Here is a 24,938-nt window from a genome sequence, read left to right as displayed (position 1 = left end):
CGCAACATCGTGCTGCGCGTGTGTCAGAAACACATGTTCGCCAACGCGCCAGCGATCTTCCCGTTCCTGCTCGTGAACGCGCCGCACCACCTGTCTTCTCACAGGACATGCGTCGACCTTCTGCTCGCCAGCGATCACCAGCTCGCCAGCGATCACCTACACATGCTGCTCGCCATCGCACGACCCTGCATGATCGCCCGCTTAAGCATGCTGCTCCTCATCGCACAACCCTGAACGATCGCCCTCCTGCGGATGCTGATCACCATCGCACCCTTTCACGCGATCATTCACCTGCGCATGCTGCTCGCCATCGCACAACCCTGCACGATCGCCCGCTTACGCATGCTGCTCCTCATCGCACAACCCTGAACGATCGCCCTCCTGCAGATGCTGATCACCATCGCACCCTTTCACGCGATCATTCACCTGCGCATGCTGCTCGCCATCGCAAAACCCTGCACGATCGCCCGCTTACGCATGCTGCTCCTCATCGCACAACCCTGAACGATCGCCCTCCTGCGGATGCTGATCACCATCGCACCCTTTCACGCGATCATTCACCTGCGCATGCTGCTCGCCATCGCACAACCCTGCACGATCGCCCGCTTACGCATGCTGCTCCTCATCGCACAACCCTGAACGATCGCCCTCTTGCGGATGCTGATCACCATCGCACCCTATCACGCGATCATTCACCTACACATGCTGCTCGCCATCGCTTACCATTATGCGGTCATTCACCTGCGCATGCTGCTCACCATCGCACATCAGTGCGTCGACATACCACAGCTCGTCATCGATCGCCTGTGGATCTACATCGCCAGCGATCTTCTTCACCTACGCGGCAGCACGATCCCTCGCCGTCGCGCCATCGCTTGCGTTCGTCGCCTTGGACACGTGTTCATTTACCTGCTCACCCTCACGCCCACTCGCCTGCGCGATCGCTCGCCTGCGCGCCCGCGCGACCGCTCGCCTGCGCGCCCGCGCGACCGCTCGCCTGTGCGCCCGCGCGATCACCCGCGCGACCATTCGCCTTTGCGCGACCATAGTTAGCGGCGAATTCCACAGCCGGTGGTAGCAGCAGGGACGCGTGCTCCTAGACGGCACTCGGGATCACCTCCATCCAAGCACAGGTTGGTAGTGCAGGAGGAAGACAGGTCAGTACAGCATTCTTCCCCACCTTCTTTTCAGGCAGGTACCGTCGTGTCCACTCCAAAGGATCGCCCGATCCCTTTCACCTTAGCGAGGATTTCGGACTCTGTGTCCTTGGAGCAGCAGACTTGGTTTGGTCCGCTGGCACGGGCGTTAGTGAGGGTTATGAAACCAGCACTCTCCGGCCAGGGTAACAAACCAGCGGCTGTCTCTCCTACGCTGAAGAGAAAGAGAGGAGTGGACTTCGTGGTGACTTCCCCCAGGGCGAAGTTGGTTCCCAAGAGGTCGGTCTCGAGGGTCCCCTCTCCTGCACGAGTACTCTCTCCTTCTCCCGTGGACAAGGCCTTTCCGTCCTCAGGTGAGTCCAGTGGGGCGGTAGTCTTCCCCTCGGCACCAGGAGGGGAGACTTCGCTTCAGGCAGAAGAATCGTCTCGTGAGGAAGGGGCCCCTCGAACCTCGTTGTTGGGATCCTGTATCCCTCCCAGGAGGGAACCCAAGGATTCCAAGACCATCCCTAAATCCTCTGCAAGGATTCGTCAGGAACCCACGACTACCCAGGGGAATGTCCACGTATCACCCCAGGAAGAGATTCCTGGGGCAGGAGACTTAGCTGCCAGCCCGCAGGGAGGAGAACAGCAAGAGTCCGAACATGCCTTCTGGCAGGTCCTAAGCCTGATAAGGCAACTTAACAGTCTTACGGATCCAGTCATCCCCCCCCGTGAAGGTAAAGACACGATTCTGGATGAAGTGTTTGACGTTCGGAAGGCCCCTAAGACCAGTGCAGCTCTGCCCTGGTCTCGGGGGCTGAAGAGTGCCAGAGCTAGGGCCAATGCTCAGCTCGCACTTCTTGCCTCCTCCAGTCGTTCCACTGCCGGGAACAAACTCATCCCTCCTCCTCGCCTTCAGCAGAGGAGGTATTTCGAGATCCTGGGTGAGCACAACCTCGCTCTTCCTCTCCATCACTCTGTGGAGGAGCTGGCGAAGAGAGTTCCCTTGGAGAAACTCTCTGCCCGGCAGGTGTCGTTCTCGGCGGCAGAGATCCTTAACCACGAGAAGGTCGCTAAGTGTGCCATGCAGGCCATTTCGTGGCTGGACTTCTGGTTAGGATCTCTGGGCATCCTATTGCGATCGGAGGACTTGTCCAAGGAGACCAATAGGAAGGCCCTAGAGACCTTCTTGCTCTCGGGCACCCGCTCCATCGAGTTTTTAGCGCACCAGGTTACCACCCTGTGGGCCAACTCGGTGTTGAAGCGTCGCGATGCTGTGTCCGAGAGATTCCATCCGAAGGTCCCCACGGTAGATGTGTGTAGGCTCCGACATGCCTCCCTCCTGGGGGAGAGCCTGTTTGAGCCTCAAGACTTGGAGCGAACGGCTGAGAGGTGGAGGAAATCCAGCACGGACTCCCTCCTCCACAGGGCCCTTACAACTCGGCCTTATAAGCCTCCAGCCCCACCACAACAGCAGCAACAGCCTCGTAAGGCTCCCAAACAGGCACCGGCAGCTAAGAAAGTGGTGTCTAAGCCCCAGCCCTTTCCAGCCAAGGTCAAGAGGGGCGGTAAGTCCTCCAGGGGAGGCAAGACTTCTAGGGGTGGCGGCCGCGGCCGCAAGCCCTAGTGGTGGCAGTCCCCCTGCGTGTCCACCTGTGGGGGGATGCCTTCAGCGTTGCGTCCGCAGGTGGCAACATCACGGGGCCGATGCTTGGACGGTCTCAGTGATCGGCCAAGGTTATCGCGTCCCGTTCACGTCATCTCAACCTCCCCTGACAGCGAATCCAGTGTCGTTGAGCTCCTATGCCATGGGATCGGCAAAGGGGCTGGCCCTTCAGGCCGAAGTCGAGACCATGTTCGAGAAGGGTGCTCTCCAGGAGGTGGTGGACGGCTCTCCAGGCTTCTTCAGTCGACGCTTTCTTGTAAAGAAGGCTACTGGAGGCTGGAGACCGGTCATCGATCTCTCGGCTCTGAACAGGTTTGTCAAACAAACCCGGTTCAGCATGGAGACAGCAGACACGGTCAGACTTGCGGTGAGACCACAATACTTCATGTGTACACTGGATCTAAAGGATGCGTACTTCCAGATCCCAATCCATCCGTCTTCCAGGAAGTACCTGAGATTCTGCCTAGACAACAAGATCTACCAGTTCAAGGTGCTGTGTTTCGGTCTCTCCACAGCTCCTCAGGTGTTCACCAGAGTGTTCACCCTGATTTCGACTTGGGCGCACAGGAACGGCATTCGTCTCCTTCGTTACCTAGACGATTGGCTGATCCTAGCAGACTCGGAGTCGACCCTTCTTCGGCACCGAGACAGGCTTCTAGATCTTTGCCAGGATCTGGGGATCGTGGTAAACCTCGAGAAGTCCTCTCTGCAGCCGTCCCAACGACTGGTTTATCTAGGCATGCTAATAGACACCAATCTCCACAAAGCCTTTCCATCAGACGACCGGATAGCAAGGCTGAGGAGGGTGGCGGAACCATTCCTCAGGCGAAAAGAACTCCCCGCCCTATCGTGGTTGCGTCTCTTAGGCCACCTATCCTCCCTGGCCCGTCTGGTTCCAAACAGCCGCCTCAGGATGAGATCCCTTCAATGGCGGCTCAAGTCCCGGTGGAATCAAGGATCCAATTCACTGGACATTCTGATCCCAATGGGGTCTCTGGAACAGACGGACTTGCGGTGGTGGCTGTCCGACGAGAACCTGCGGAAGGGAGTGAGTCTTCTCGTCCTCCCTCCGGAATTGACTCTGTTTTCGGACGCGTCAAAAGAAGGGTGGGGGGCGCACGTTCTGAACCAGAGGGCCTCAGGCCTTTGGTCAGAATCAGAAAAGTGCCTACACATCAACCTGCTAGAATTGAAGGCCGTCTTTCTGGCCCTTCAACAGTTCCAACGGTTCCTGGCGGGTCACTCCGTGGTGGTGATGAGCGACAACACCACGGTAGTGGCTTATATCAACAAGCAGGGAGGCACTTTTTCGCAACAGCTATCCCATCTTGCAGTAGAGACTCTGAGGTGGACCGAAACCCACTCGATAACACTATCAGCTCGCTTCATTCCTGGCAAGAGGAATGTGCTCGCCGACAGTCTGAGCAGGGCTTCGCAGATAGTGAGTACCGAGTGGTCTTTGGATCCTCAGATAGCCAACAAAGTCCTGACTTTGTGGGGTTCCCCGACGGTGGACTTGTTCGCGACAGCCTTGAACTTCAAGCTGCCCCTGTACTGCTCACCAGTCCCGGACTCCAAGGCACTCTGGCAAGATGCTTTCCAGCAACGGTGGGACAACATCGACGTGTACGCCTTCCCACCATTCTGTCTGATGAGAAGGGTGCTCAACAGGACCAGACTATCGGTCAACTGTTCCATGACTCTAGTAGCTCCGCTATGGCATCACGCGTAATGGTTTCCGGACCTTCTGCAACTCCTGACGGAACTCCCAAGGGAGCTTCCTCCACAACACGAGCTTCTCAGACAACCCCACTCCGGTGTCCCTCACAGGGCCGTAGCCTCGCTTCGGCTTCACGCCTGGAGACTATCCAGCGTCTCCTCGCGGAGAGAGGCTTTTCGCAACAGGTTGCGGAGAGAATGTCTCGGCACCTGCGAAGGTCCTCTGAGGGAGTCTACCAAGCGAAGTGGAGAGTCTTTTGTGGTTGGTGTCGTGGAAGGGGTATCTCTCCACTCGATGCCACTATTCCAGCAATAGCGGACTTCCTTGTGTATCTGCGAGAAGAAATGCGCCTTTCTGTCTCGGCAGTGAAAGGCTATCGCTCAGCCTTAAGCTTGGCCTTCAGATTGAAGGGCGTGGATATTTCTTCATCGCTAGAACTCTCTTTACTCATACGTAGCTATGAGCTTACCTGCCCCCAGTCGGAAGTGAGACCCCCTCCTTGGAACGTGGTTCGAGTCCTCAGGTCTCTCAAGAGACCTCCCTTCGAGCCATTACGCCAGGCCTCCGATCGCCACCTGTCTTGGAAGACGGCTTTCCTACTCGCCTTGGCCTCGGCCAAGCGAGTTAGTGAACTTCATGGTCTCTCGTACGACATCGCCCATTCAAGGGGATGGGGGGAGGTAACGTTCAGGTTCGTCCCTGAGTTTGTGGCCAAGACTCAGAATCCTGGAGTGCCGGATCCTCGGTTCGACTCTTTCAGGATCGCGAGTCTCCGTTCTGTAACAAACGACCCAGACCAGCTGCTACTATGCCCAGTGAGGTGTCTGAGGTACTACTTGAAGAGAACGGCTGCAGTCCGTCCTCATGTGCGAGCTTTGTTTGTGAGCACAGGCAGGACAAAGAGGAGGGTCACCAGGAACACCATCTCTGCTTGGATTCGAAGGGTTATCCACCATGCCCTGAATCCTGACCCTCCTCCGTCACGTCGCCCTCGGGCCCACGATGTCAGGGGTATTGCTACATCCCTGGCCTTCAAGAGAAACTTCTCTGTGACGCAGGTACTTCAAGCTGGGGCCTGGAAGCGTCAAACGACCTTCACAGCCCACTACCTGCAAGACGTGACCCACAGGAGCCTCGATACGTTCTCTATCGGCCCTGTGGTGGCTGCACAACAGCTGGTCTAACCTCAGGCTCCTTTTTGGACAAGTAGCAGTAGGTTGAGGGCGTTGTTACCCGGTCTTAGTCTGTGTGAATGAAAGAGTATGTCTGACCCTTACTTCTTTCTTCATTCTCCCCTCTCTTGGGGAAGCAGCATCCTGGTCCTCGCATAGCTGACCTCGACCTCTGCAGGTAACCGATGCTTCTTTGTGCTCCTAGTATTAAGCTTAATACTGTTGCGTCTCCCATACCCTGACGAGGTGGTATGGGGAACGTCCTATCCTAGAATTCCTATCTGAAGGTCTCAAGGTCAACTTCATAGGACGAGTCACACTCTCCTCCTCACACTACTTACGTAGGCCACTCGTTCCTAGCGATGCTAGGAACCTGTGAGGTACAGGGGCTCCCTCTCTCTAGTGCTGCTCACTGAGGGATCGAGCCCCCGGGCAAGCCGAAGTCAGTAAGGCTGGGGACTTTCCACCCTTACTAAGGGGTAAGTCACCCTTTGTAAATAGCGTGGTTTGTATTTCGGTTACGGACCAAATGACAAATTCGAAGATAATTTGTATTTTTCCTAACCATACAAACCTTAGCTATTTACACATTTGTGCCCGCCATCCCTGACCCCCAAGTCAAGTCCTACCTCTAAGTGAAGTGAAGCAAGTCACCGGTGTGTGGAGGGGGGAGGGGTAGCAAGCTACCCTTCCCCACCCCCCGCTAACTAGCGCGGGGGTAATTAACCCTCGTTAAAAACTATTGTCTCGTCATTTCAGCTGCGCTAAAAGTAATACCCTTTGTAAATAGCTAAGGTTTGTATGGTTAGGAAAAATACAAATTATCTTCGAATTTGTCATTTTTGCTGAAATCATACTCTGTTAAAGGACTCAGGTTTGTGTGGTTAGGGAAAAATGCTAATTAGTTTTTAGAAATAGCAATTTAATTTTGGTATTTCTTTCAGTTCATAATGGAAGTGGCTCACCTGAACACTTGAAAAACGCAGTTGATTTACTGCCATCAATAACTATTTCATTTAATAGCAGTGCCGAGAACATCGACGTATCTAACGAAGCTGAGAACTCTATCAGTCTGGACCCTCCAGTTGATCCACCGATATCAGATTTGGTATGGATGATTTGAAAAAGATGATTTAACTCTAAGGCTCTTTTATTTCTATAATAGAATCATAAGGTTCTCAACAAGTTCTGTCTAACATTGCACATTTGCAACATTATTTAATCAATACAGAAGGTCCTCACCTTGTAAACTTAATTGGTTCCAAGAAGCTGTTTGTAAGTCAAATTTTTAAAAATTTTGGCCTAACCTGAATTCCATACCTATGATTTCCAGCTACAAAAGTCAACAAATTGCCAGTTGTTCTGTAACTGAAATACAAACCTTAGCTATTTATTAGGGGTTATACTTTTGGCGGAGCTGAAATGACAAGCCATTAAAATTTAGCGAGGGTTAACTACCCACACCGCTAGTTAGCGAGGGTAGGGAGGGGTAGCTTGCTACCACCGTTCACACACCTGTGATTTAGTCACTTTACGTTTGGCTCGGATCAAGAGCGGTTGTTTCCTCTCTCCCTCCTCGCATATTCTGGACTGCCATTAATTTTTGTCGTTTAACTTATTTTTTCTAATACTTGTATATATATGAAAACATTCTTAAAGTTTATGTATATATATATATGTGTGTATAGAAATGTGATAAGTTTCCTTTTCAGTGTCTGTGCTGTGTGTGTGATACATATACGACAACGACACTTGCGTAGATTAGCAAGGCCAGCACAGTTCCACTTCGTGGGGAACGACCTCTCCCTCTCTGGTCCATCGGTCTTCCCGTCGGCATATAACTGTTAACTTGGCCGCCGCAGGGGAATCGTCATCGCCTGGACCCTCTTCATTCAACTATTGTCTTCGCCTTTTCCATTTTCCTACGGGAAACATGAATTTCTGAGCGAAGGGAATGTGGGCTCTCAAAGATTGACTACAGTCTTTCTCTTCTCAAGGTCGTTCACCTTTATAACAACAGTTTACTATTGGGGAAGCTCCTTTCCCGTGCGCGGGTTAGGTTGCTCTTCCAATTGTTTATCTCAATTATTTTTAGTGAAATTATACCTGTAATTGTATTTCAACTTTTAAGCTTTTCTCCGTGGGGAACACTTCCCTTCGGAGGATCAGTGGTTCTCACTATTAGTGAATATTCTTAGCTGATTTAAATAATTGTAATTCTGTTTTTATTACAGTTACTCCGCTCCCCCCTTCTCCCGTGGATGTCGACTGGGGAAGGAAGGGCGCAATACTTAATTTTATGTTGTTCCCTTGGGGTTCCTCTTTGGAGTTCCTCCCTAGGGAATTTCTGTTAAATAATGGATTTTATTGTCGGCGCAATACTTATTTTTATTTTGTTCCCTCAGAGTTCCTCTTCGGATTCCCTCCCTAAGGAATTTCTGTTAAATAATTAATTTTACTTTGTTCCGTAACCGAAATACAAACCACGCTATTTACATTGGGTTTACCTTTTAGCGTAGCTGAAATGGCGAGCCATTAGAATTTAACGAGGGTGTATTACCCCCGCGCTAGTTAGCGGGGGGGTAGGAGAGTGGTAGCTAGCTACCCTCCCCCCCTCACACACCGGTGAACTGCTTCACTTTCACTTTTGGCTCGGACATGGACAGACGTCTCTGTCTTTGTCCTCGCTTGGCAGCCATTGTTGTTTTGTCTTTACTTAATCACTTACTTTTCTTTTACTCAATATATATGTAAACATTTTTTTGTGTTTATGTATATATTTAAGTATAGAAATCAGTAAGTTTCCTTTTCAGAGTTTGTGTTTGTGTGTGTAGTGTACGTTATCTCCGTGAAGCCCTCGGCAGTTAGGCCACCATGGTGTAATTTCATGGGTCGCGATCGAGTTTGACTTCGGTCTTTCTCTCTCTCTCTCTCTCTCTCTTTGAGGTTGTTCACCCTTTTACTACGTTACTTTTACTACGTCTGAGTAGCTTCCTTCCCGTGTGGGTGGGGTTGCTACGCCGTACGTTTTGTCTCAATTAGTTTATGAATCTAAATGTGTTTGTTGATTTTTCAGCTTTGTAGAACGATTCCTTTAGGGGTTTTCGTTCTTTCTTTAGTGTTCATTCATTTTTAAATTACATAATTACATAGTTACATAATTATATTTGTTATAATTCTGTGTTGGTTACAGCTCTCCTTCCGTGAGTGTAAGTGGTTGTGAGGGCACGTGCCTGTTGTGTAATTCTTGTGTTCCTTTCCCTCGGGATTCCTCTTCGGAGCCTTCCCGGGGAATGAATGTTAACTAATGTTTTTTGTTTTATTTTTCACAGTTACCGATCTAATTCGTTTCTGTAATGTGACAACGGAGTGAGCTGTCTTGTTGAGGCCTGGGGATTCGGCTGTTGCTGCCTCCCCTATAGATTGTCAGGGGCTTGTCTCCTTCTCCTGGAAGTACTCCCGTGACGATTGACAGCTCTCCAGTTCATTTAAGAACACTCAGGAGGCTCGCCTCCTTGGGTGGGTAGCTTTCCTTCTGAGGGAAGTTTTCCTGTCCAGGCTTGAGTTTTTTCCCCTTTGGGGGGTTCTTCTCTTGCCTTTTTTTTTTTTTTGCATGCGACTATGCTCTTGGTGCTGAGCGGTCGCACCTGCAGTTACGCTCAAGGGGCTGGGCAACTGCAGGAGCCCCTCTTCGGAGGATTGCTCTTTTTAGGTCACTGGCTGACCCGTCTCTTCTACGAAGTGTTTCTCTTTCGTTCGCGAGATAGTACACTCATAGAGACTCCTCTTTGGAGGACTCTTCTGCTGTTGTTGCTGTTGGCCGCCTTCGCCGTAAGGCTCACCGTCCGCTACGTCGTAAGGGCCTCCCATCTCCCTATAAGGGTGCTAAGAGGCGCCTTTTTGAATCTCCGTATGCAGCCTGCAACTCCCTCTTCTTGACCTTCCGCCCCTGGTGCAGATGGACAGCAGTCTGACCTCGTCTTCCGACGGGCAACGGTCTTCCGACGGACAACGGTCTTCCGACGGACATCGGTCTTCCGACGGACAACGGTCCCTTCGGGGCAAAGGGTTGCCTCCCACGGGGGTGCTTCCCTTGCATGTCAGGGTTCCCCTGCGCGCCCTTCTGCAGTGTTCTCTCCTGCTCAGTGTTAGCGCACAGGCGCTCTCCTGCTCAGTGTTGGCGCTCTCCTGCTCAGTGTTGGCGCTCTCCTGCTCATCAGCGTTTTCCGGATCGTTAGCGCTCTCCTGTTCGCCAGCGCTCTCCTGTTCGTCAGCGCTCTCCTGATGATCGTCGCTGCTGTTCCTGTTGGTTCCTGTTACGCGCCCTGTGCGCCCAAGTTCGCCCGTGCAGTCTAGAACTTCGGTTCAGGTCTTGGATAAGGACTCTTCTTCTACGCACAGGATTCCACGCGTTGCCTTCTGCTCGCCAGCGACCACAGACGCGTCAGCGATCTCCTGCGCGTCAACGATCGCCATCGATCTGCCACGCGTGTCAGGTCCCCTGGACACCATCAGTAGCGATCTATCGCTCGCCTGCTGTGGACCACGATCTCCGGTAGTTGAGTCTTGCCGTAGATCTTCCTCCTGCTCGCCAGCGCTCACCTTTACTTCTGTCCTTCTGTGCGCCAGCTTTCTTCAATCGCCAGCGCACATTTGCGCGCCCTTTCCTGCCACGCACCAATGGGCGCCAACGGTTTTTCCTGACCGTCCAGGATCGCCTGATTAACAGCTTGCTTCAGCGCTCACCTTCCTGATGCACCTGCGCGCCTTCTGTTTAGCGCGATGCGCGCTAACCATCCCTAGTCTCTTATGCGTTAGCGATCGCCTACGCGCCCGCGCGATTCTCGACTGCGCGCTACCGTTTTGTTAACGCACCACTGCTCGCCAACACGCCGTCGCTTGCCAACACGCCATCGCTTGCCGACGCGCCATCACTTGCCAACGCGCCTTCACTCGCCTACGGGCCATCTCTCGCCAAGACGCGCCATCGCTCGTCAACGCGCCATCGCCCGCCTACGCGCCATCGGTCTCCCGACCGCCTGCGCTCACCCGCGCGCCCACGTGCCTGCGCGATCACACGCCCACGTGGCCGCGCGACCGCATGCCCACGTGCCCGCACGCACATGCGCTCCAATGTTTGCCCGCGTGCGAACCAACGGTATTCCGTCGCGCGGACCAACGGTGTTCCGTCGCGCGAACCGACAGTGTTCCATCGCGCGAACGTCGGCTCGATTCCTGCAGTATCCATTGCTCGCCTACGGGTCATCGCTCGCCTGTGAACTTTCGGATTCCGACCACCAGCTCTCGCCCTTCTTACCACGTTCGCCCTCCTTCTGCGCTCCCTCGCGCACTTTCGTCTGCGCTCCTGCGTGCCCTCGCATGGGCGCTTCCACATTCGGCCACGCGCAAACCATTGATTTACCACCGCGCGAGCGCCAGGGCGATTGCGACCGTGATTCCCGTCGGGGTTTCGCAACATGGCCAGCCTGGCGAGTCTTCTGGAGCGTATTTTCAGAACACGGTCTTCACCCCATAAACGCAGAGCATGGCACATGCAAGAGCAGGAAGAATCATCAGGGAGGTCTGAGCAACATTCTTCTTTCCAGAACCTGGGTTAGCCCTTCCACGTCATTCCCTGGAAGGGTCTTGCCAGGGAGCTTTCCGTTCGAGATTTCTCCTTCGGGCAAGGGGTGACTGGTTTACCCCTTCCTCTTCTCCATCTCATGTAAGGGGCTTACCAGGTCCTTTCCCTCCTCGGTTGCGACCCGAGGTTTTGTACAAGGAAGCTCCAGGAAGGTCATGGGTACTTTCCGCCTCTCGGGCTCAAGCACCTTGGCGTTTCGTCGCCAAGTTTCGAACTTGCGGGCAAGCTCGAGGTTGGACCATCTAGACGCAGTGACCAAGGGCTTCCTTTCGAGTGTCTCCTCCGTGGATGTCGACAAGCTCAGACACTCTTCCATCCTTGGGAAGAGCTTATACGTGCCCAAGGACAGCGGTTGTGCGGAGGAAGTCGACTTCCGTTTTCACTCCTCCAAGGCGCTTTCTTCCAGACCCTGCGGGCCTCCAGCACCTCTTCTTTCAGCCTCGTCGGCCTCAGTTATCGGACCGGCTACGGCAGCTAAGACAAGGTGTCCAATAGCAGTCCCCTGTCAGGGACAGGTAGCACGGGAAGCTCTCCTGGGGGGCATAATCCTAGAGGGAGCGGCAGAGTTCACAAACTCTAGGATTGGCAACCCCCCCTTGCAGTTCTCACGCTGGGAGGATGCCTAAGGTTACTCATCCGGATAACAGCTTCCCGATGCCGATTCCTGCACGATCTCCGTGATCAGCCAAGGATATCGCGCCTCGCTCTTACCATCTCTCCGTCTCTGTCAGCGAATTCAGTGTCACTGAACCTCTATGCCATGGGGTCGGCAAGAGTTTTGCCCGTTTGGGCAGAATGATCCATGCCTTAGGAGAAGGTCCTCCATAGGATCGTCGACGGCTTCACCCTCCGGCTTCTTCAGTCGATCCTTTCTTCTGGGAAAGCATCTGAGACGGGAATTCCGTAGTCGACCTCTCAGCTCTGTTCAAGTTTGTCAAACAAACTTCGTCCAGCGTGGAACAGCAGAATCGATCAGACTGGTAACGAGGCGGCGGGACTCCTTAGGCCCTGGATCGGAAGGACGGATACTTACAGTTTCCATTCCATCCATCTTCCAGGAAGCTCTTGGAATTCAGCCTAGACTTAAGATGCGGTGTGGCGATCCCGCCTCGGCGTCGCAGGTTTTTCCCCAAAGAACTCTCCCTGCTTTCCTTATGGCCGCTCAGGAGCAGGCTTCCACCTCCTTCGTCTTTTGGAGGTCTGGTCAACTCCGGTAGGCTCGGGTTCGACCTTCAACACCGGGACAAGCTTCCGGGTCCTTACCATGAGTGAGGGATCATGGTATTTTGCTAGGAACCTTCTCTACTTCTGCCTCAACATCTGGGGTATCTAGCCATGATATTGAGTCAACGGCCTTACCACGTTGGAAACACCGCTTCTCGTCCGATCAGCGAAGTTAAGCAACGTTGGGCTGGACAGTGCTTGGATGGGTGACCGCCTGGGTACGCCAGATGCTGTTGCCTCCTTCTCCGAGCCTTCCCTTCAGTTGACTGTGGCAAGGCTGAGGAGAGTCGCAGTTCCTGTTCTCAGTCAAGGAGAGCTTTCAGCCCTACCTTGGAACATTTCCTGGGTCTCTTTTCCTCATTGACCCGTCTAAAGTCCCGAACGGTCGCCTCAGGATAAGTTCCCTGTGAGGCGGCCCAAGTTCCGGTGGTATCAAAGCAACGATTAACCAGACTTTCTGGCCCCTAAGGGACCAGCAATGGGTGTTGACCTATGGAACCTCTTGATGGGAGTGGATGTTCTCGTTCTTTCCCTACATTTTGATGCTGTTCTCGGACTCGTCAAAGAAAAGGGGGGGGGGGCGCATGTTCCGGTTCAGGCCTATGGTCAGGACCTGAAGGATACCTCTCCATCATTCAGGCAGGCTTAGGGGCCGTAGTCTGGCCCCTCTACAGATCCTACAGTTCCTGCTGAGTCGCTCCGTGCGCGACGACTTCATGGTACTGGCGTATTCCAACCAGCAAGGGACGCATTTTCATACCTTCGCATCTTGCAGTAGAGATACTGAGATGATCCGAGGTCCTCTCTATACCACTATCGGCTCGCTCATTCCGGGCAGAGGAATGTTCTCTCCGACTATCTGGGCAGAGCCTCGCAGATAGAGGGTACCTGGGGGTCTTTGGCCTTTAGTAGCCGGCAAGTCCAGGCCTGGGGGACCTGATCGCGACAGCCTGGAACTTCAAGCTTCCGCTGTTCTTCCCCCCAGTCTTAGACCCCAAGACTCTTTGGCAAAATGCTTTCCGGTGATGGTGGGACAACATCGACGCCTGCGTCTTCCCACCATTGTTGTCTGTTGAGAATGGGTCTCAACAAGACCAGGTTGTCTGTCAACCTTTCGATGGCCCTGAGAGCTCCACTGTTACTATACGCGGAACGGTTTCCGGACCCTCTGCTTCCCCTGACGGAACTCCCGGGAGAGCTTCTCCCATGGCACAGGCTACTCTAACAACCACACTACAACATCTTTCACGAACCGTGGCATCACTTCGGCTTTGCGCCTGGAGACACTACGCCGCCTCCTCAAGAAGAGACAACCCGCTACAGTCGCGGAGCGGAGGTCGCGTCACCTGCGATAGTCATCCGCAGGGGTCTACCAGGCGAAGTGGAGAGTCTTCTGTGGTTGGTGTCGTGGGAGAGATACCTCTTCCCTTGAGGCCTCTTCTCTAGTAAAACGGACTTATTGCTTTTCGGCGGGAGGAAACTCCTTTCCGCTCTCGGCAATGAAGCCTGTCGCTCAGCTTTTCTCTGGCCTTCAGGCTGAAAGGAATAGACTTTTTCCTTCCCGCTGGACCTTTCTTCGCTCATGCGAAGCTGCAAACGTCCCTGCGGAGTGAGACCTCCTCCTTGGAGCATGGTTCGGACTTTTAGTCCCTGAAGAGATCTTCTCAAGAACCATTACGTCGGGCCCCTGATCGTATTCCGTCTTGGGGGACGGTGCTCCTGCTCACTCTGGCCTCGGCCAGTGTGTAAGCGATCTTCTTGGTCTCGTACGACTCCGCCTTTTCTAAGGAATAGGGGAAGGCAACATTCAGGTTTGCTCCTGAGTTGTTTGCTAGACTCAGAATCTTGGGGTCCCGGCCCTTCGGTCCAGCTCCTTCGAGATTTCGAGGCACCATTTTGTATCAGATGACCCAAACCTTCTCCTTCTTGCCAGTAAAGGAATCGAGGGGTTATCTTTGGGATCAGCTGCAGTTTGTCCTCACGTGCAGCCGGGTTGGGAGCACAGGAAGGACACGGGAGAGTCTCCAGTATACCTCTTCAGCTCGGACTGAAGGACATTCATCTCGACCTGAATCCAGACCCTCCTCTGCCACGTCGCCCTACAGCACGATGTCGGATACATCGCAACGTCCCTCACCTTCGAGTAGTATTACTCTGTGACGCAGGTGCTACAAGCTGGAGTCTGGAAGCGTCTAATGACCTTCGCAGCCCGCTTCCTGCAGGACGTGACCCACAGGAGTATCGATACGTTTCTATCGCTCTGTGGTGGCTACACAACAGCTGGTCTAACCTCAGGCTCCTTTTTGGACAGGTAGGAGAAGGTTGAGGGCATTGTTATCATCTTTTAGTCTGCATGAACGAAAGAAGTATGTCTGGCCCTTACTTCTTTCTTCATCGTCCCCTCTACTGGGGAAGCAGCATCCTGGTCTCTGCATAGCTGACCTCAAACCTCTCCAGGTAAACCATGCTTCCTTGTGTTCCGAGTATTGAGTCAATACTGTCGCGTCCCCCATACCCTGACGAGGTGGTATTGGGAAAGTCCTAACCCAGAGTTCCTTCTGGAACTCTAGGTCAACTGCCTAGGACGGGTCACACTTCTTCCTTCACACACAAGCTTATGTAGGCCACACGTTTCCTTGCTGAGCAAGGAACTTGTGAGGTGCAGGGACTCCTTTTCTCGAGTGCGACTCACTCGGATTTTGAGTCCCCGGGTAAAGCCAAAGCCAGTATGGCTGGGGACTTTCCACCCTTCCTAAGGGGTAAGTCACCCAATGTAAATAGCGTGGTTTGTATTTCGGTTACGGAACAAATGACAAATTCGGAGATAATTTGTATTTTTCCTAACCATACAAACCTTAGCTATTTACACATATTTGCCCGCCAGCCCTGTCCCCCAAGACAAGTCCTACCTCTAAGTGAAGTGAAGCAGTTCACCGGTGTGTGAGGGTGGGAGGGGTAGCTAGCTACCACTCCCCTACCCCCCCCCCGCTAACTAACGCGGGGGTAATACACCCTCGTTAAATTCTAATGGCTCGCCATTTCAGCTACGCTACAAGGTAAGCCCAATGTAAATAGCTAAGCTTTGTATAGTTAGGAAAAATACAAATTATCTCTGAATTTGTCATTTTTCCCAGTTAACTATGCAGTTTTTCTTCGTTCGACTAAGAGTGCCAACAAAGCAGAGCTGTTCTGTTCATGCCTGGGGAATCTGCTGTCACTGCCATCCCTCAGAGGACGTCGTCATGGGCGTCATCCCTTCTCTTAGAAGTACTCCCGTGACAACATGACCAGCACTTCAGATCATCTTAGGACGCTAAAGGAGGTTTGCTTCAAGGGGTTGGACAGCTTCCCTTCCGAGGGAAAGTTTCCTCCCCAGGTGTGAGGTTGTTTTTCCCTTCAGAGGGAGAACTTCCCACATCTTAATAAATTCATCGTCTCCAACTGTTGTTGCTGCCTTCGCCCAGACTTCTCTCCCAGTTCCTGATCGTCCTACCAGCTGACCTGCCGATCTACCAACACATTCTTACGTAGCTGGTAGTCCTTTGGACTTCGGTTCTGGACTCTAACGCGGACCTTTTTACAGTCCCCATCGGTGGATGCTCGCCCTTCCAAAGGACACATCCCAGTTCCTGATCGTCCTGCCAGCTGACCTACTGATCTACCAACGCAACCTTACACCGCTGTTAGTCCTTGGACTTCGGTCCTGGACTCTTCCATGGACCTTTATGGTCTCCATCGTGGATGTTTACCCTTCCAAAAGGCTCATCCCAGTTTCTGGTCGTCCTGCCAGCTGACCTGCCAACCTACTAGCGCTACCTTCGCGCGCGCCAACAGTCTCCCGTGCGCGCGCGCCGATGATTTTCCGCGCGCGTGAGTGCCAATGCTCTTGCGCATGACAACAGTCTTGAGCGCGTCAACTTCCCTCCCGCGCGCGCCAATGATTTTCCGCGCTTGCGAGCGTCGATGATCTTGCGCGTGCCAACAGTCTACCGCGCACGTGCGTCGACAGTCTTCTGCGCGCACACTGACAGTCTTCCGCGCGCACGCGCCAACAGTCTTCCGCACGTGCGCCGACAGCCATCTGCGCGTGCGCGCGCCGACAGCCTTCCGCCCGTGCCTACGGTATTCTACGCGCGGAAGGCAATGGTCTCTCGTGCGAGTGCCTGATGGCCTTCCTCGCGCACGCGTGACAATGCTCTCGTGCTCCAATGATCTTGCACGCGCTGGCGCCGACAGTCTTCTGCGCGCTGGCGCCGATGGTCTCCCGCGGCAATGGACGCCCTTGCACAACCAGTCACACGCTTCGGCACATTCTAGGGAGAATGCACAAAACTATACAGTGCCTTACTGCGCGCCAGCGCTCTTCCGCACTTTCCTGCGCCCTCCTGCGCAGTTGCGGTCTCAGATCCAATGCACCAGCTCTTGCCAAAGAGTCAGGGCTCGCAGATCCAATGCACTAGCTCTTGCCTAAGAGCCAGTGCTTGCCTGCTCTCCAGGCAGAAATTGAGCATCAGCATCATCCTGTGTGCCATCGCTCCAGTACTCTACTACATACTTGCGCAATAGGCAGTAAAAGCAAACATAACATTGCCACCGGGAAAAGAGGAATAAGGCTTCACAGAAGGATTCAAGATCCCGAAGATTCCATCTTACAAGGGGAATCGAAACGGGGAATCCTTGGTCCCTGTCTCTTCTGAAGTTTCTTTTTTCCTTGACAGATCACCATCAGCAAACGGGAAAGCATGAACAGTCTGATCTCTAGATCACTATTTGCTGATGGCTGGTTCACAGTTTACTGATCGCCAATTGCTAGCTCAACGCTGATCTTTGACTTCTAGTCCCTCCAATGACTAACGATCTCCAATTGCTAGCGTTTCCAATCACCGATTGCTATTCAATAACCAGTCGTCAGCTTGCTGATCACTAGATCACCGATGGGCAGCTCATCTTTCTTCGATCATTGAACTCAGCTCGCTGATCTCTGACCAACCAGGGGAGACCATAATCAGCTTGCTGATCTCTAACTCACCATCGGCTCACAGACCACCAATTCATCAGTCATCGGCAATTCGCCAGCAGTTCGTGACTCGAACTTACTAGTCAACCTCTTCCTGTAGTTTCCTAGATCAGAAGGTATACAACATACTTCTCGCTACTGGCTGTTCGCCATCACACTAAAGTGATCGGCAACCGTTCGACAACCCTCATCAACGGCTTGTCGACAGGGAACTACATGCGAGCACTCTCCAACTGTACAATAACCACGATACCCAACGGTTAACCATTGATTAACATTGACCAGATTGATTCTATTCTAAGGAATAGCATCAATCCCATCAGGGCGCATGGTAAGGCTAAGCGTTGCCTTCCTTCTGTTAGTTAAAGGAATTCTCTCTCAGAGAAGAAAATTCTTACACTGGGTATCGCGCCTGATCCTTTACGACAAGAGTCAAGACTCCAGCGTCGACAATCTTCCATGCAAAAGGATCCGCAAGGAGCTGTCCCTTTGGGTCGATGACCACACCATGTTGAAGTTCGAGCAAGGGCTAAGACCTCAGGTCTTCATTTGCACACTGGACCTAAAGGACACTTACTCCCAGGTCTAAACCATCCATCTAGGAAGGTTGGAAGATTCAGTCTAGACAAGCAAGAAACACCAGTTCAAGGCACTGTGCTTCGGTCTTTCCACTACACCCATCCTGGTCTCACAGGATCGGCTTCTGTCTCCTCTGTCTTGGGACGACTGACTGACCTTAGCAGACTCAGTGGCAACCTTGCATTAACACCGGAGCTTCTGAAGTCTTTATACCAAGATCCAGTGATCAGGGTAAACCTACGGAAGTCTTCCCTACTTCCCTCCCAGAAGACTGGTGTATCTGGAAATGATTCTAGACACCATTCTCCACAAAACCTTCTCGAAACAAGAACGACTCCCATTCCAAAGGGACTTGAGTCGGACTGTAATCAGACTCTCGATCCCCCAAACATTTTGACCCCCATGGGACCAGAAGTTTGGACTAACTTCAAGGGATGGGTGTCAGTTGAGAATCTACAAAGCGGCATAACCTTCTCGGACTTGAGGTTGTGCTTAGAACACATCAAAAGAAGAGAGGAATGACCATGGTGCTACACCACATGACCTCAGCCCTCTGGACAGAGTCCGAAAGTACCTTCACTTAAATCTCTTTAGAGATGAAGGCCAACTTTCCGGTCCTTCAGCAGCCTCATCGGTTTCTAACAGACCACTCAGTGATGTGATGGACGACACACAACACACCACATAGAGACTCACATCGACAAGCAAGAAGAAACTTGCTCATAGCCTCTTCCCATCTAACAGCATAAACACTAAGATGGGCCAAAGTCCGTTCGGTACCACTATCAGCCCGCTTCATTCCAGACTAGAAGAACGTGCTCACCGACAATCTGTGCACAGCATCTCAGAGAAGGTATACCGAATGGACTTTGATCGTCTTGTAGCCGACAAAGTCCCGACTTTACGAGGTCTTCCAACTAGGGATCTGTTCGTAACGCCCCTGAATCTCAGGCTGCCGTTGCTCCCCAGCCCTAGACTCCAAGGCTCCCTGGCAACAACGGTGGGTACAACAATGAGATTTACGTCTCGTCCCTGTTTTATCTGGAGAAGGACACTCAAGAAGGCTAGAACATCGGTCAACCTTTCAAGGACTCTCCTAGCTCCGCTATGGCATTGTGCAGAATGGTTTCCAAACCTTTTGCAGCTCCTGATAGTCTCCAAGAGAACCCTCTCCACATCACAGACAACCCACTTCGACACCTACCATAAGCTATAGCTTTGCTATGATTGTATGCTTGGAGACTACCCAATACCTCTTTGCAAAAAGGTTGTCTAGATATCTGAGGAATTCCTCAGCATCAATCTACCAGGCAGTATAACGTTTTGTGTGGTTGGTGTCATGTGAAAGTGTGTCTCTCCACTCGATTCCTCGATTCCAGCAATAGCGGAATCCTCGAGTATATACAAGAGGAAAAGACTCCCTATTCAGTTTCGACAGGTAAAGATGATCACTCAACCTTGATCCTTCACCTTCAAACTGAAAGAAAGGGACACCCTCTCATCGATAGACTTTTCCTAACTCATACGGCCTTACAACTTGCCTTTCCCCAGTCGGAATTGAGACCTTCCTCTCGGAACATGGTTCAAATTCTCCAATCCCTAAAGGGACCTCCTTATGTTCCACTTCACCAGGCAACAAATTTTCTCCTTATTTAAGAACACAATGTTCCTACACACTCGGACAGCAACCATACGAGTCAAGGAACTTCATGGTCTCTCTTTCAACATTGCCCATTATTGAGAAGGGCGAAAGACAATGTTCAATTTCGTTCCTGAGTATGTCGCCAGACACAGTCTCCAGAGGTGTTGGATCCTACACAAGTCTCCACTCGGTAACGGACGATCCAGATCATCCGTTACTGTACCTAGGGTAAGGTATGAGACTTTACCTAAAGAAAACGGCAACAGCCCACACGGGTCCCTTCTCTTGTCATCAGCACTGGGAGAGACTAGAGGAGGATCACCAAAACATCATCTCGACATGACGACTCACAGTGTCAGGGGCATAACTATGCCCCTGGTCCTTCTTAGCAGATTACTCTGTGACGCAGGTTTTACAAGAAAGGATGTGAATGCTCCAGGTGACTTTCACAACCTTTCTCCTGCAAGAAGTGACCCACAGGAACTCGATACGATCTCTATCGGTCCGGTGGTGGCTGCTCGACAGCTGGTTGTATACCTGAAGTTCCTTATTGGACAAGTAGCAGAAGGTTGACTGCACTGTTACCCGGTTTTAGTTTGCGTGAATGAAAAGATTTGACTGGCTCTTATTCTTTTCTTCATCCTACCCTCTCGTGGGGAAAGCAGCATCCTGGTTTCTCTGCATAAGCTGACCTCAAACCACTGCAGGTAAACCATAATCCCTTGTGTACCAAGTATTAAGCTAATGCTGTTGTGTCCCCATACCCTGGCGAGGTGGTATTGGGAAAGTCTTGGTTACATCAGGTTTTTCCTACATAGACTCAGAATAACTTTACCTAGACAGTCACACTTCTGCACGTCTCAACACACAGCTTGCGTAGGCCGCGGACCTTGCGTAGCAAGGTTTTAGCAAGGGCAGGGACTCCTTATTTTTTAGTACTAACATGCTCAGATAAGGAACCCCCGGGCAAAGCCAAAAGCCAGATTGGCAGGGACGTCCACCCTTCCTTATGGGTGAGTCACCCCTAATAAATAGCGTGGTTTGTATTCCAGTTACGGAAAAAATGACAAATTCGTAGATAATTTGTATTTTTCCTAACTATACAAACCTTAGCTATTTATACAAACTTGCCCGCCATCCCTATCCCCCTTGAAGTTCTACCTCCAAGCAAAGTGACTAAATCACGGTTGTGTGAACGGGATTGTTAGCAAGCTACCCCCCCTACCCCCGCTAACTAGCAGTATGGGTAGTTATCCCTCGCTAAATTTGAATGGCTCGTCATTTCAGCTCCGCTAAAAGTATAACCCCTAATAAATAGCTAAGGTTTGTATAGTTAGGAAAAATACAAATTATCTACGAATTTGTCATGTTTCATATGAAATAGATATCAGATTATCACAACTGTTGTTTTGCTTACTGTATTAAATGAGTTAATATTGTTTTATGACAGTATTTCTTTATCTTATCTTTGTTTTCAGTTGGATTTGTGTTTGTATCTCCGAATGTTTGTAAATTGAGGACCTTCTGAATCCCTCTAAATAATGCTTGATCTTAGAAATATCACCAGCTTCAAGGTGGGACAGATATAAGATTAGGATTACTTTTGTTTCAGTTACAAGTACATTAGTGAAGCTTGTTTCTTCCAGATGTTTTTCTGAAGATATGGTGTAATTATCCTTGCAGGACCTTATGCTTGCGGCAACATATGTAGAAGATGCGAGATGCGGGAGGCATTCAGATTTCAAAATATCAGAAAGACATTTAAAGTAAGAACAATTTTTTTTTTATAAAATGAGGAATATATTAATTCCATAGTAAGTTTTAAAATGAATAAATATTAAGATAAAAGGATTTTAGCTATTATATTTTAATTTAGTTGTGAAAGATTAATTGGTATATATGCAATACAGTAGTTCCTTGGTTTACGAGCGACTAAACACGTGCATAAGAATTCAAATCGGTTCACGATCATAGTATCGGTCTGAGAGCAAAAATTTATTTCTGTATGCACATGTTTTTGTGGACAATTACTAATGAGACTAGCACAAAATCAGTCACATTGGACCTATACACCACACATGCAATCTTCACCATGTTTTTGTGTAATTTTTACCTCATTTTCATGCCATTTTAATGAAAAGGGAAAAGCAGTCATCCCTGATAGATGCTTGACAAAATTGAATGCAAGAGTAATAAAGCTGTAAAGCATAATTTTCAATATTAAACTTAGCCGGTGATCATATAAGCTGTCAGCTCTGCTGCCCGACAGAAAAACCTAAGGACAAAATACGCCAGCGATCGCTATACAGGTGGGGGTGTACATCAACAGCGCCATCTGTCGAGCAGGTACTCAAGTACTCCATGTAAACACCGAACCAATTTTCTCTTTGTCGTGCCACCGGCAAGACCTACTAAATACGCTGTTGCTTACTGGATTGATTTTCACAGATTTTGGTGAAGTACTCATTTCTAGTTATTAGCTTTCGCTTTGCAGAGGTTATCTTCAATACTTCCTTGCATTCTTTGATTGAATTTTGGATTATTTGTTGACGACTTGGATAGATTTTGAATTCCCCTTTGACTAATTCAAGATGGCTGACCCTTCTCAAGTCCCTAAATACAGGAAGTGTAGTGCTAGGGACTGTTCAAGGCGTCTTCCGAAGGCCTCTATCGATCCGCACACCATTTGTTCCAATTGTCGGGGTAAAACCTGTCAATTGGAAGATCGATGTGAGGAATGCGTTGGGCTTTCGGAATTCGATTTTCTCGAATTCCTGAAATATTCACGTAGGCTAGAGAGAGATAGAGTCAGGAGGAGTTCATCTCGCTCAGTTGATTTTTCCTCTCCCCATGCCCCACAACGTATTCCTTCCCCTGTAGTGGTTGCTCCTGATCCCCCTTCTAGCACTCAACAACCTTCGATGGCAGATATGATGCGTGCCATCCAGGCTCTGGGTGAGAGAGTCGAGTCATTGGCGAGTGACCGTAACCAACTCATGGCAGACGTCAGGGAGTTGAAGGGTAAGAGTGCAGTGGGTAGTGACAAAGTGAGTGGAAGTGTTGTGGAAAGTGTTAGTGTTGCGCTTGAGGGTGCGTCTGTTCGTGCCTGTCGTCCTCCCAGTCCGGGACCTCTTGCAAGCTCCCAAGCCCAGGGGAGAAGCAATGTCGTACGACCAAAGGGTTCGACAGGCTTTAATCAGCGGACAGACGTTCCCCCCGTGGTTTCGGACGTATCTTGCCAAGATCGCCCCACCCACAAGAAGACGAGAGAGCCCATTTATTCCTCGTCTGCGGAAGATGTTTCTCGGAAGAAACAATGGACCAAGGTCTCACGACCTCTCAAACGCAAGGTCCCTTCCGCGCAAGTCCAACGGCCCAATTGTAGCCACTGGGTCAGTTCGGACTCGCTGCAGTCTTCCGATGACTGCACACCTCCTAAGAGAGGCAAAGCGGTACCGCAACAGGCAGTAACACCGTCTGTTGCCGCACCTGCTACTGTAGACCCTAAGTGGGCTTTGCTGCAGACCATGCAGACACAGTTGTCATCTTTAATGCAGGACTTTCGTGCGGAGAAGGTTGACGCTGCACCCGTTAGCCTACAACCAACCACGGTTGTGCGTCCAGTTGACGCTGAGGCTACCTTCTCCCGCACTCCAGCTGTGAGAGTCCCGCCACCCATGCGCACTGTACCCTGCCAGCCGCATGTTGACGTTCGCCGACGCACGGAACCCTCCGTTGACGTTCGCGAGTTACAACAACAACAACCTAAGTTGTTTTGTTTTGACGCGGTGCGTCAACCTCCGCAACCCACTGTGGTTACCCCTACTCGCCCACAGCAGTCGGGAGTAGACGCTTTGCGCCCCCGCGCAGCTATGGTTGTTGCCTGCTCACAGACTGACCAACAGTTCCATGACGTTGCGTCCAGTGCAGTCACGCATGCACCCGTGCTGCCGGACTCAGCTGACCAGCCAATGCCTACTCCTTTGCCGCTTCCTCTTCAGCATTCAGACGATGGACTCTCTGATGATGACGACGCTGCACACCTTGACGACCCGCACACGGACATCGACGAACCCGAGACCACGCCTCCCTCCTTGGACTTTAGAAAAGTACTTGCACTGTTCAAGGATATGTATCCCGATCAGTTTGTTTCTGCGGCCCCACGCTCACCTCCATCTGAGTTCGCTTTAGGCACGCAGTCATCCGCGCCTGCCTTTACGAAGCTCGTCCTCGCCCGCTCGTCCAAGAGAGCTTTAAGGGTGTTGGGAGATTGGATGCAGTCCAAAAAGCACCTTGGGAAGACAGCATTCTTGTTTCCCCCTGCAAAACTCGCTTCCAGATCGAGCGTCTGGTATGCCACGGGAGAAGTTCTCGGCTTGGGAGTTCCTGCCTCTGCCCAGGGCGACTTCTCAAGTCTAGTAGACTCTCCCCGCAGGCTGGCCATGAGACGCTCCAAGATTTGTTGGACTCCTTCAGATTTAGATCATCTAATGAAAGGAGTGTTCAGAGCGTTCGAAGTGTTTTAACTTTTTGGATTGGTGTTTGGGAGCGTTGAGCAGGAAGACCTCCCCTTCTGACAAGGAAACTTCCATGCTCATTATGTCCTGCATGGACAAGGCCATACGGGATGGTTCCAGTGAGCTTGCGGCTTCGTTCGTTTCCGGGGTCCTCAAGAAACGAGAAAACCTTTGCTCCTTCCTGTCAGCTGGAGTAACACAATGTCAGAGGTCGGAGCTTATGTTTGCTCCTCTCTCGAAGTGCCTTTTCCCAGAGGAGTTGATCAAGGAGATTGCTGCCTCCTTGATTCAAAAAGACACGCATGACCTAGTTGCGTCATCTGCACGCAAAGCCACCCCTTTGCCTTCCGTGTCTAGACCCAGGATGGATACTCCAGCGTCAAGATTTATTCCGCCCTTTCGTGGCAGAGCCTCCAGCAGAGGAGGTGCTCGTGCCGAAGGGAAACGTGGGAGCAAGAAGAAAGGTACCAAGTCCTTTAGAGGCAGAGTCTGACTGCCACCTTCTTCAGACAGCAGTGGGAGCCAGACTCAAGAGCTACTGGCAGTCCTGGGAGAACAGGGGCGCAGATGCACAATCTGTGAAGTTGCTCAGAGAGGGGTACAAGATCCCATTCTTGC

The 24,938-nt window shown here is 51.4% G+C and overlaps 1 protein-coding gene and 1 pseudogene across 4 annotated transcripts in view; both read left to right on the top strand.

Annotated features, from left to right (window-relative positions):
• The window catches only part of LOC137656672 (two pore calcium channel protein 1-like), a 157,264-nt gene that overhangs the window by 7,763 nt on the left and 124,563 nt on the right, over nt 1-24,938 (top strand). For 2 of the 4 annotated variants that reach the window (XM_068390850.1, XM_068390851.1), the window contains exons 3-4: nt 6,642-6,805; nt 21,487-21,569. In XM_068390850.1, the coding sequence (XP_068246951.1) occupies nt 6,642-6,805; nt 21,487-21,569 (247 nt within the window). The remainder of the gene's footprint in view (nt 1-6,641; nt 6,806-21,486; nt 21,570-24,938) is intronic. The other 2 variants (XM_068390852.1, XM_068390853.1) reach the window with 1 other exon arrangement.
• On the top strand, nt 12,687-12,804 carry LOC137656927 (5S ribosomal RNA; annotated as a pseudogene).

This window comes from Palaemon carinicauda, chromosome 17, assembly GCF_036898095.1.
Source record: "Palaemon carinicauda isolate YSFRI2023 chromosome 17, ASM3689809v2, whole genome shotgun sequence".
Classification (NCBI taxonomy): Eukaryota; Metazoa; Arthropoda; class Malacostraca; order Decapoda; family Palaemonidae; genus Palaemon; species Palaemon carinicauda.
The sequence above is the reverse complement of the archived record's forward strand: the minus strand, read 5'-3'. Positions and strand labels throughout refer to the sequence as shown.